The 12,448-nt window shown below is 45.6% G+C and overlaps 2 protein-coding genes across 9 annotated transcripts in view; both read left to right on the top strand.

Annotated features, from left to right (window-relative positions):
• IKBKB (inhibitor of nuclear factor kappa B kinase subunit beta) overlaps positions 1–5,294 on the top strand; it is a 61,953-nt gene extending 56,659 nt beyond the window's left edge. For 3 of the 4 annotated variants that reach the window (XM_032288077.1, XM_032288079.1, XM_032288078.1), the window contains one exon: positions 1,979–2,213. In XM_032288077.1, the coding sequence (XP_032143968.1) occupies positions 1,979–2,198 (220 nt within the window). In that variant the 3' untranslated portion in view covers positions 2,199–2,213. Of the gene's footprint in view, positions 1–1,978; positions 2,214–3,784 lie in introns of those variants that run through there. The other variant, XM_032288080.1, reaches the window with a different exon arrangement.
• Positions 5,295–10,972: 5,678 nt separating this feature from the next.
• POLB (DNA polymerase beta) overlaps positions 10,973–12,448 on the top strand; it is a 30,875-nt gene continuing 29,399 nt past the window's right edge. For 2 of the 5 annotated variants that reach the window (XM_032288073.1, XM_032288071.1), the window contains exons 1-2: positions 11,053–11,261; positions 11,584–11,641. In XM_032288073.1, the coding sequence (XP_032143964.1) occupies positions 11,201–11,261; positions 11,584–11,641 (119 nt within the window). In that variant the 5' untranslated portion in view covers positions 11,053–11,200. The other 3 variants (XM_032288072.1, XM_032288074.1, XM_032288075.1) reach the window with 3 other exon arrangements.

Raw genomic sequence — 12,448 nt, 5'->3', positions numbered from 1 at the left:
ATGCAAGGTTTCTCCTGAGGTTGATGAAAACATTCTAAAACTATATATGGTCATGGTTGCACAACTGTGAATATGCAAAAACCTTTGAACTGTACACTTTAAATGGGTGAGCTCTATAGTATGTAAATTATCTCAGTACAGCTGCTTTGAAGAATCTTGTCCTTGGGGAGTTTGTATCCTGTTTTGGTATTTAATCATAGGTAACCTTGGATTCTTAATTTTCTCTCTGCTGGGCATGGTGGCAGAGGCTTGTAATCCCAGCACTTTGGGAGGCCGAGGAAGAAGTTTCGCAGGAGTTCGAGGCAAGCCTGTCTCTCCTTTTTTTTTTTTTTTGAGACGGAGTCTCGCTCTGTCACCCAGGCTGGAGTGCAGTGGTGCAATTTTGGCTTACTGCAACCTTCACCTCCTGGGTTTAAGCAATTCTACTGCCTCAGCCTCCTGAGTATTTGGGACTACAGGTTTGTGCCACCACGCCTGACTGATTTTTTTGTTTTTTGTTTTGTTTTGTTTTGTTTTTTTCAGACAGAGTCTTGCTGTGTCATCAGGCTGGAGTGCAGTGGCGCAATCTTGGCTCACTGCAACCTCTGCCTCCTGGGTTCAAGCGATTCTTCTACCTCAGCCTCCTCAGTAGCTGGGACCACAGGCGCATGCCACCACGCCCAGCTAATATTTGTATTTTTTTTAGTAGAGATGGGGTTTCACCTTGTTGGCCAGGATGGTCTCAATCTCTTGACCTTGTGATCCACCCGCCTCAGACTCCCAAAGTGCTGGGATTACAAGCATGAGCCACTGCGCCAGCCTTTTTTTAATTAAATAAAAATTATTTCCCCAACATCTTATGAGCTCCTGGAGGATAGCAGCTAGGCCAGGAGCCTCTTCCATTGCCCTCTGGGCCGGCACTGAGCCTTTAGCATAGAGGCCCCGAGGCTTGGCAAAAATGGCTCCTGGCATCAGATTGTCACATTTTGCAGAGTGAGACAAGTTCTGGGGCACTGTCTTCCCTTATGTGGCTTATTCCCTTGAGTGATATCCTCAAAGCTCTAGAAAGGTGGACCTAGGTATACAGGATGTCTCTCATCTCCCCACAGCATAGCTGAGGTTAGAAAAAGGTGGATGTTTTATTGCATGCTGTTCTTTCTCACTGTGGCCCAGTCCTAAGAGGAAACGTGTTTCTTATTATAGAAAAGGGGAGAGATAGATTAAAGGAAATCAAATCCCAGAACTTGCTTTTCAACAGATTCTAAGGAACTATGGAACCCAATTGCTTGGCCTGTTTTTTTTTTTTTTTTTTTTTTGGACTACTTCAAAAATTGGGAAACAGGTGATTTGAAGAATATCTTAAGATTTTGACAGTTTGTGAATTAAATTCAGCTATCTAATAAGTCAGAAAGCAGAAAGAGCTTTTTACTTCTGACTTTTTATTGAAATCTGTTTGCTTTTTTTGTATTTTGGACAGTAATGCTTATGTGTGGAAAGTGCATAGCAAGATGAATGAAAGTATTAGTCAATGGGTTGGTGTTTTAAGACACTCAGGATCAAAGTAATTGTTACTTCATTTAAAAAATATTATCAAAAAGGCCGGGTGCAGTGGCTCATGCCTGTAATCTCAACACTTTGGGAGGCCGAGGTGGGTGAATCACAAGGTCAGAAGTTCAAGACCATCCTGGTCAACATGGTGAAACCCAGTCTCTATTAAAAATGCAAAAAAAAAAAAAATTAAGTGTGGTGTCACACACCTGTAATCCCATCTATTCTGGAGGCTGAGGCAGGAGAATCACTTGAACCTGGGTGGTGGAGGTTGCAGTGAGCCAAGATCGCGCCATTGCACTCCAGTCTGGGCGACAGAGTGAGACTCCATCTCAAAAAAAAAAAAAAAACTATCAAAATTATCAAAACTCTTTCGCATATTTTAAAACAGCAGTGTTAGCTCTCATCACTAATAATGACCACTTTCTAATAATTTGATCATTTTCTTTAGTGAAGAACTGGTGGCTGAAGCACAGAACCTCTGCACTCTGCTAGAAAATGCCATACAGGACACTGTGAGGAAGCAAGACCAGAGTTTTACGGTAATAGCTTGTGTAAGCCCCCAGCAATTTCATGTCCCTTCTTTCTATAGCAAAAGAGAAAGAAAATGGAAAAGCAATCTGGCTTTATCTTCAACTTCAGTGTTTGTTTGTTTGTTTGCTTGTTTGTGATAGGGTCTTGCTCTGTCACCCAGGCAGGCATGCAGTGGCGTGATCTTGGCTCACTGCACCCTCTGCCTCCCAGGTACAAGTGAGTCTCATGCCTTAGCCTCCTGAGTAGCAGGGACTACAGGTGTGTATCACCACACCCAGCTGATTTTTTTTCAGTGTGTATTTATGATTTTCTAGTACACATTTTTTATTCATAATAATAGTGATGGCTAACAATTACTGAAGGCTTACAAGTACATATATGCATTATCTTATTTAATCCTTGCAGCACATAATGCCAGTGATGAGGAGGAAGGTAGCATTGTTCCCGGAAGCCTGTCCCCACTGTACCGTCCATACTACTGCTGAGCATTTGTGTGTTGAGTGCTGGGCAGGGGAGAGGGATGGGAGTTACTAGTGAGTCTGGTGGTATAGCAGGAACCAGCCGTGGCCTTGGAGCGTAGTGTAGTGCTAGTTATGAGAAAACTAGCCCAGGTACAGGTACATTAAGACATAGCTTCCATTGTTGAGAGAATCCTGCATCATTTGCTTAGATCTTTACATGGCCTTTACCTGCTAATCACTTGCTAACTTCCCTGAACTTTAAGCTTTTAGAAGAATTACAGGGGATACCACTGTGAATTGCAGCCTTTGCTGATGTAGTCGAATGTCCGCCTCCAGTCTGTGGGCGTTCTGTATCTCTTGCTGCTCTCCTCCTCCTGGCACAGGATATGTTTTGATCAGTTCATTGCTTACTTGCGTGCCTGTGGGAGGAGGAGGAAGTCTCATCCAGCCGAGTCATGTGGTGAGGCTGGAAATCCATAGCTGAGATGAGCTACCCACAGTGAGCACAGGAGTGAGTGCTGTGAGCCACGGTGTTACTGACATTACCTTTCCAGTTCACACAGTCAACGGAATCTCAAGGGCTCTGAGCCAATCCAAAGCAAAGATCCTGTACAGCTTGAGTATGTAACTTAGCTCGAGTGGCCTGTAGTCACAGGACTTATAAATAAAAGGGTTTACCTTTTTAATTTTTATTTAACTTATTTATTTTATGCAGCCTGGGTCTTGCTGTGTTGCCCAGGCTGGTCTTGAACTCCTGGCCTCAAGCGATCCACTAGCCTCAGCCTGCCAAAGTGCTGTGACCACAGGCATGAGCCACCATACCCAGCCAATAAAGGGGTTTCAATAGGTTTCTTTTTATTTTTGTTTTTTGGGGTTTTTTTTTGAGATCGAGTCTCACTCTGTTGCTCAGGATAGAGTGCAGTGGCATGATCTCAGCTCACTACAACACCCACCTCCCAGGTTCAAGTGATTCTCCTGCCTCAACTTCCTGAGTAGCTGGGATTACAGGAGCTCGCCACCATGCCCGGCTAGTTTTTGTATTTTTAGTAGAAACAGGGTTTCACGATGTTGGCCAGACTGGTCTCGAACTCCTGACCTCATGATCTGCCCACCTTAGCCTCCCAAAGTGCTGGGATTACAGGCGTGAGCCTCCAGCCGGGTTCAATATATTTCTAAATTGTGCTGATTGCCTCCTGAAGAGGAAAAATAACCTGAGATGTATTGGTGGCTGTTGTATTTTTAACATGCCTGTTGACTTTCAGGCCCTAGACTGGAGCTGGTTACAGACAGAAGAAGAAGAGCACAGCTGCCTGGAGCAGGCCTCATGATCTGGGAAGACTCAACCCCCTGACATGGGGATGCCTGGAACAGGCCCCATGATGTGGGGCTGCCTGGCCACGGCTCTCCGTGATGGCTCCTGCTGCACTGATGTCCCAGTATTCTCTGGTATCCAGATGGAGCTCTCACTTCCCCAGCAGCTGTGACTTTCACCCAGGACCCAGGACCCAGGGCGCAGCCCTCCGAGGGCACTGCCGGTGCCTTGTCTACACACTGGAGGTCCTCCATGGAAGAGGCCCAGGCACGATGCCGGCCCCACGAGCATTCAGGGGTACAGCCATGGCAGCTCCTTCCTCTGCTGTGAGAAAAGTGCCTAGAGTACAGTTAGCCACACACGTGACTGGACAGTGTCCAACTCAAATCTTTCCGGCCAGAGTCGGAGCAGCGCTTGATGCCAGCCTGTCCTCCCCTGCTCTCCAGCAGCCCTGCTCCCTGTCCTCTCTCACTTTACAGCTTGTGTTTCTTCTGGATTCAGCTTTTCCTAAACAGACAGTTTAATTATAGGTGTGGCCTGGCCCCATCCTCTCTTCCTTTTTTTATTTCACTGCTGCTAAAATTGTGTTTTTACTTACGACTTTGGTGGCTGTCCTCCTTTCAGCAAAGTTGGGAGTGCCAAGCTCTCCATCCGTGGCCCTTTTAGCCACAGAGTGACTCACGGTAGCCAGGATGGGAGAGCAGCTGCCTTTTCCAAGTCCCAAAGATTACCTGAGGGTGACTGTCACAGCGAAGGAGGGACAAAAAGGGTATCTGCTGCCCACCAGCCCGCTGACCACCATGCTCACGCCTCCGTTCCTACTCAGGCATGTGTGTGTGGCAGTGCCAGGCCAGGGGGTCCCTGCCTCTCACAGCATCTAGCAGTATTATTAAATTGATTCATTTTAAAAATAGCTTCTATATTTTGTTACATGTAACCCAATATGTAACACTCATATTGAGTTCCACAAATCACTGTTAGAGTATCTATGGTTAGGGCTTCTGAACGAAAATAATGGAAAAAGTTATCAATTTGTATAGTGCCCGGACCATTAATAGTGCCATATCCCTGCTTCTTTAACCTTTCACAGAACTTATCTTTTATACAAAGGCAGAAGCACAAAATGAGTTCAGATGGTCACAAACGGGTGAGTTTTGTTGGAGAAGAAAGTTGTAGTAGGAAACTTCACAAGGTAGTTTCCATGGAGATAGAATGAAGCATTCTGTGGTCAAGTAAGTTTAGCGAACGGTTCTTGTTTCACTTGCTCTTTGGAGATTCACGTTGTGCACTGGGAAAGCATCTGAAAGGCCTTATCATAAAGAAACTGGCTTAACTTTGTATAAATTCACTGTTTACCAATGTCATTTGACTATAAATACATTTTCTTCTGCTGATTGTGTGTGTGAAATGTGTATCAACATCCCAAGGAACTAGTGTTTAATAAAGCACGGTTTTGGAAACCCTGGTAAATGACAGTGGGAAATAACACCCAAAAGGCGAGGACGGGGTCAGGTTGGGGAGGGAATGGATGTTGGGCCTAGGGATATTAGCTTATGTTTTAGGCAACTGAGCCACAGAAGAATTTTGACCAAGAAAATGCCAACCAAAGCAGTCATTACAAAGTTTATGGCTGTTCAGTTACAGGACAAGTTGTGAAAAGAAAGGAAGAAAAAAAATTGGAAAAAAAAACAAACAAACCTATGGCTGGAACAGTGTAATTGATTTAAAAAGTGAAAATCTAGGAGTTAGGATGTCTGCTTCCAGGAAGATGAGATAGATAAACTTTTTCCTCTCATTAAATGCAGTGAAACTCCTTAGTCATATAAACAAATACAAGACTCTGAATGGTAGAGATAAGACAGAAGACTGTCCCTGGACCTTGGGATCTGAGCAAGGACTCTGGTGGTTACTCCTTGGCTTTTGTTTTTGTCTCAAGATTGAGTACTGGAAAAGCTGACCAATGGGCACAGATAAGAAAGTCCCCAGCAAAGCCTACTCTCTCTACCTGCGTTAGTTTCCTAGACCTGCTCTGACCAGTTACCACGACTTGGGTGGCGTACATGACGGAAACTGATTCTCTCCCAGTTCTGGAGGCCAGAAGTCAAAGATGTGAGCAGGACCACACCTCTTCTGAAGGCTCTGGGGAGGTTCTGTCCCTGGTGGCCTCCAGCTTCTGGTGGCTTCAGGCAATCCTTGACTTGTGACTGCATCTCTGCCCCTGGGTCATATTGCTATTGCTTTCTCTGTCACATCTCTGCTGTGTATCTCTTACAAGAATACTTGTCATTGGATTTAGAACCAGTTGGAAAAAATCTAGGGTAAGCACTTTGTCTCAAGATGCTTCCTACAATCACATAGTTTGCCATTTGAGGTAATGAAGTCTCTGGGGATTATGATGTGGACATATCTTCTTGGGGGCTACCATTCAGCCCACTACAGTCCACCCTCTGGCACCCCATAATCCCTATTTGTCATGAAAAATAAATTTTTCCATCCAACATCTCCCAAAGTCTCAACTCAGCATGAACTAAGACCAAAATCACATCAATATATCAGCTCAGAAGTCCTGCATCTCATCATCTAAGTTAAATGTGGGTGAGACCCTGGGCATGATTCCTTTTAGGATTAAATTGTTCTGGCTGTGGAACTGTGAAACTACAAGTTACCAGTTTCCAAATAACTTTGGAATTTATCTAAATTTATGTAAAACAATGATGTAATCAGCATATGATAGATGTTCTCATTCTGAAAGGGAAAACTGGAAGGGATAAAGAAGTCACCATTCCCAGGCAATTTTGATCCAGCAGAGAAAAGTCCATTAGGATTCAATGTCTGAAAATAATCCCCTAGCTGGAAGTGCTGCCCACTGGCCCTTCAGCAGTTCTGCAGACCTTTGTGTCTGCTCACAGCAGAACCGTGGGCATCTCTGTACCCATGGTGGCTCTATAGGCTTGAGTCTATGCTCACAGTACCTCATAGGCCTGTGTCTCTGCATCCATCATCTCTGTATGCTCCTCTGGCCTCTGCCTCTGTGCTTCTGGCTCTGCTCTTGGAGTTATTCTTGCTTTTTCTTGAAGGGTAGCACATATTTGCAGCCCAGTAGCTCTATCAGTCCATGTCCTGCCTATAGCAGTTTGGAATTCAACAAGCTTTTTTCATTTCACACTGTCTCTGTCCCTTCCAGGCTAAGCTGCTTCTGCTGATGTAACATTCTCAAAAACCTTGTGGGTCTCCAGTGTATGTCATGGAGTTCAATGCCATTAGACAAGAGGGTCCTCCACAGATTTTCCAGAACAATCCCATCTCTATTCCTTTTACTGAGATGGCTGAGTGAATCCAAGAGTCCCATGCTTCATCTCTTCCTGCCACCACACCTGGTACATTTCTCTTATTTTTGTAAAAGAGATAGGGCCTCACTATGTTGCCCAGACTGGTCTTGAACAAACTCCTGGGCTCAATCCTTCTGCCTCTGCCTCCCAGAGTGCTGGATTACAGGTATGAGCCACTGCACCCGGCCATGTTTGACACTTCGGCAAAACTGTAAGATATTAACTATATTTATTGAGTACTTACTATGTGGAAACAAAAATTAAGTCACTTCTCCCATGGAGCTGGCATTCCACATTGGTGGGAAGAGGAATGAGCAGGGAGTGCATAATGTGCAAGCCACGTGTGAAAGTTTCCAGTCGTTCTTAGTGCTGTGAAAGAAATAAAAACACGGTAAAAACCTGGGCCTGGTTCAGGAATGTGACAAGGGTGTGACTGCTAGGCTGGGACCTGAATGATGAGAAGAAGGCAGCCAGGGAAAGACCCATACAATGAGGGGACAACACTGGGCAGGCACATGTAAGTATGAAATAGGCAAGTGTGTGTGTGTCCTAAGCAATGAGAAACATGTCAAGAAATGCAGTAGAGAGCAGGCAGGAGATGGATCACACTAGGCCTTGTGGGCCATGAAAAGGAGCTTGGATGATTTTGTTGTTGTTGTTGAGATGCAGTCTGGCTCTTGTCTCCCAGGCTGGAGTGCAGTGGTGCAATTTCAGCTCACTGCAACCTCCGCCTCCAGAATTCAAATGATTCTCCTGCCTCAGCCTCTGGAGTAGCTGGGATTACAGGCGCCCATCACCATGCCTGGCTAATTTTTGTATTTTTAGTAGAGATGAGGTTTCACCACATTGGCCAAGCTGGTCTGGAACTCCTGACCTCAGGTGATCCACCTGCCTCAGCCTCCCAAAGTGCTGGGATTACAGGTGCAAACCACTGCACCCCGCCAGGAGCTTGGATTTTGTCTTAAGTGCAGTGGAAAGGTATATAAAAAATAGGGACATATTTGATGTTATATCCTAAAAATATCATGCATCCTGTTTGGGGAATGTTATCTAAGAGGACAAGAGCAGAAGCAGAAAGCCAACTGAAGAGGCTGTGGCAATAGTTCAGGAGGTCATGGGAGCTTGAGCTAGGGCAGTGGCAGCTGAGGGGGAAAGGTCATCCAATTCAGCACATACTCCTGAGACAGAACAGTCAAGATCCGCTGGCCAATGGGATGTGGGGTGTGAAAAGGGCAATTAAGAATGTCTCCTGGCTGAGCATGGTAGCTCATACCTGTAACCCCAGCACTTTGGGAGGCCGAAGCAGGTGGATGGACTGAGGTCAGAATTTCTAGACCAGCCTGGCCAACATGGTGAAACCCCATCTCTGCTACAAATACAAACATTAGCTGGGTGTGATGGTGTGTGCCTGTAATCCCAGCTACTTGGGAGGCTAACGCAGGAGAATCGCTTGAACCCGGGAGGCAGAGGTTGTAGTGAGCTGAGATCGCACCATTGCACTCCAGCCTGGGCAACAGAGCGAGACTCTGTCTCAAAAAAAAAAAAAATAGAATGACCTGATAGCAGGGTGGATTAAAATGCTATTAACCGAGGTGCGGGAAAGTTAAGGAGACGGTTGTGGGGCAAGAGTTAGGAGTTCTTTAGGACATTTTATCTTTGAGATGCCTATTATGGGTTACAGCTATCCAGCAGACAGCCTGATATATGAGACTGGAACTCAAGTGAGAAGTCAGGACTTGAACTATGAGTTCAGGAGACTTCAAGCTAGACATGCCATTTAAACAGGTAAAAGTGGAAAAGCTGGTTAGAAAACTGAAGTGTGAACCCATTTCCCATAAAGGCTGGAGAGTGGAGGAGGAGCTGGGAAGCAGCTTGGGCGTGCATGAACACACACACACACACACACACACACACACACCCCACTGAGGCATGGCCAATGAGGAAGAAGGAAACCCAGAGCATGTGGAATCTCAGAAGCCAATTGAAACAAGTTATTTCAAGAAGAAAGTCATGAAGTAGATCAAATGTAGGTTTTTCTAAGATGATAATGATAGGTAATGGATTATTTTCCTTGGATTCTCTGGCACTAATTTAAAAAATATAATATTTGTAAAAATGGGCTGGGCGTGGTGGCTCACGCCTGTAATCCTAGCACTTTGGGAGGCCAAGGTGGACAGATCACTTGAGGTCAGAAGTTTGAGACCAGCCTGGCCAACATGGTGAAACCATGTTGTCTACTAAAAATACAAAAATTAGCCAGGTGTTGTGGTGGGCTCCTGCAATCCCAACTACTCAGGGGGGCTGAGGCAGGAGAATCACTTAAACCCAGGAGGCATAGGCTGCAGTGAGCCGAGACAGTGCCATTGCACAGCCTGGGGGACAAGAGCAAAACTCTATCTCAAAAGAAAGAAAAATTGTAAAAGTGATCCCATAGTTCCCTACATTTGTAACTTTTAAAATTCAGAGGTCAATACATTTTTATTTAAGGAGGAATAGTTCTTCAGAGCAAAATTATGTGAATATAGCCCATTAGAGATTGGACAGAAAAAATGTGAAGAGGAAAACCTAGGAGAAGTCATATACGTAAATGGGAGTGACAATAAAGGTGTTAAGAAGCTGCGGTGTAAAGTTAAAAAGCAAGGAATAGAGGAAAATACAAATATTTACAAAATTTTTACAAAAGATATACAAAAAAGGCAAGTGGTAATATATATAAAATATCTACCAGATTAATAACTATCTACCTCCATTAGAAAAATGAGTAAATGATATGAATAGGAAATTCAAAAACATAATTACAAATTTCCAATAAGCGTAACTTAAGATATACACTATACTGTAAGAAAACACAACCACTACAACTTTGCTAATCAAAGAAACTAATGATACATATTGGAAAATAATGGGAATTTTTAATAGACTGGGTTAGAAGACTAGAAGTGCATGTCCGAAAATATTAATAATAGTTCAGCTGTATGATGAGATCACTGATTTTAATATTTTCTCCTTTTATACATTTTCCAGATTTCTCTACAGCAACTGCATATCATTTTGTAATAAGATTTTAATTTTATTGATGCACAAAGCAGTCGCCTGGAATTGCAGTTCGTTATGAACCAAGGAGTTACTGCTGTAAAATAAACTATTGCTGATGTCACGTTTCCATTTCTCAAGCAGATTGTAAATTTCTCAGATGTAGGTCATCATGTTATAAGCGCGGGTTCCATTGTTCATGATCTAGATAAAACTCTTCTCCCTTTCTTGTGGTCCCTTCACCAATTTGGCTGGTTGCAGGCGTACTAACACGCTGTGTGCGGGAGGCTTCTTGTTCTCTGCAGGGTTCGTGCCGGGCTCCGACAGCGCCCTAGTACGGGGCTGCACTGCAGTGTGGACTGCCCGGTATCCTTAGAGAAAGTTTTGACAGTAAGTGTGACGCCATTGTCGCCCCTGACCACATATAAAACGCGCCATGCATTGGGTCGCTATTACAGAGAACATGTATGTGCAGGAAGCCACGCCACCAGCGCAAGTATTTCAGAATCAAGATTGCACTCCGGTTCCCCTTCTAGGGAAAGGATTCCAGAGAAACACTGGGAAAACAGATGTAATCTCTTAGGTCAAAACTCCAGGTCTTCTCATAGGAATGCCCCCGGGGTGTCATTCTGAGGCGCCTATTTCCCCCGCCCCTTGTCCACCTCCAAGAGTGCACGAGTCCACTAACTCCCCGGGGTCCCTATCATCTTCCGCCGCGGACGCGCCCCTCTAGCCCCGCCCCACCCGCCTAGTCCCGCCCCGCCCAGGACGCGTGACGTCACGACAGGCGCCGTGCGCCGCGCCCCCTGTCAGGGCAGCCATTGTTCCGCAGGTCGTGCCGGTAGCGCCGGTCGTGCCGGTAGCGCCGGTCGTGCCGGTAGCGCAGGTCGCGCCGGAGCTGGGTTGCTCCAGCACCCCTCTCCAAGTCTCATACCTCCGTCAAGCTGGGAGAGGGCTCCAGTCCCTGGTTCTGAACACTCTGGGGTTCTCAGGTGCAGGCCGCCATGAGCAAACGGAAGGCGCCGCAGGAGACTCTCAACGCGGGAATCACCGACATGCTCACGGGTTAGCACCGGGCCAGGCCCTGCTGGCTTTCTTCTTTCCTTTCAGCCCCTTCCCCTCCCTTCCTTCTCTCCCACCCCGACAGTCCAGTGGGTGGAGTCGACCCCTTGCAGCGGGTAGTCCGTGGGGATCTTTCTCCGGCGCCCCTGGATGGTTGTCAGTCCTGCCGGGGACACCTGGGCCATCGCTTGGACTGCTTTTGGTCTGGCCTTTGTAGGATACGGGTGGTCACTGTCTCTTGGAGGCTGCCACATCCCTTTCCAGAAAACAGTTCTTGTTTGTTATTCGTGGTTCTTGTTCACCGTGCCTCTTGTTGCCTTTTCAGAACTCGCAAACTTTGAGAAGAACGTGAGCCAAGCTATCCACAAGTACAATGCTTACAGGTGGGACAGTGCAGCATTCTCGGGTAGCATACGTTCTGGGATGCCCTGTTGAGAGTGGCAGTTAACAGGACTGAGGGCCCAGTGGATATTTGGTCCATCTACAAGAGGGGGAAAAAAGCAAGAACTGAGGCTGGTACCTTACTCAGTATTTCTTGAAGAGTGTGGGCAATTCTTCATAGGATCAATTCAGATAAGTTCCCAATTCTGATTGTAGATAGCTGTAGCCTGATATGTGTTTTTCTCATCATCAAATCTGAATTACTAGAAATGCAGTGTAATTTTAACCATATTGAAACACAGCAGATGAAGTCTGTACTATGAAATATATGTGGTTCAAGGAATCACATTTTTTCTTCTGGTTGGTCTGAAGCTGATCCTGTAGCATCCTCATCTCACCATCATGGGATCCTGTCTTTATCCATCTCACCAGGGGCCTTAACCTATTCATTCTTTCCACATCCACCTGCTTCTGCTCCTTAGCCTTTATTTATTTGTTTATTTATATATGAGACAGGGTCTCCCTGTGGCATGATCATGGCTCACTGCAGCTTCAACCTCCCAAGCGATCTTCCCACCTCATCCTCCTGAGAGTCTGGGACTACACGTGCACGCCACCATACCCAGCTAATTTTTTTTTTCATTCATTTTTTTCTTTTTTTTTTTTTTTTTTTTTTTTGTAGAGATGGGGTTTTGCTATGTTGCCCAGGGTGGTCTTCAACTCCTGAGCTCAAATGGTCTACCTGCCTCAACCTCCCAAAGTGCTGGGATTCTAGGCATCAGCCGTGCCAGCCCTCCTTAGCCTGTAAA

The sequence above is a fragment of the Sapajus apella genome, unplaced genomic scaffold, assembly GCF_009761245.1.
Source record: "Sapajus apella isolate SASKATOON/1434 unplaced genomic scaffold, GSC_monkey_1.0 scaffold21, whole genome shotgun sequence".
Classification (NCBI taxonomy): Eukaryota; Metazoa; Chordata; class Mammalia; order Primates; family Cebidae; genus Sapajus; species Sapajus apella.
Note: the sequence above shows the minus strand (reverse complement) of the source record. Positions and strands in the feature narration are given on the sequence as shown.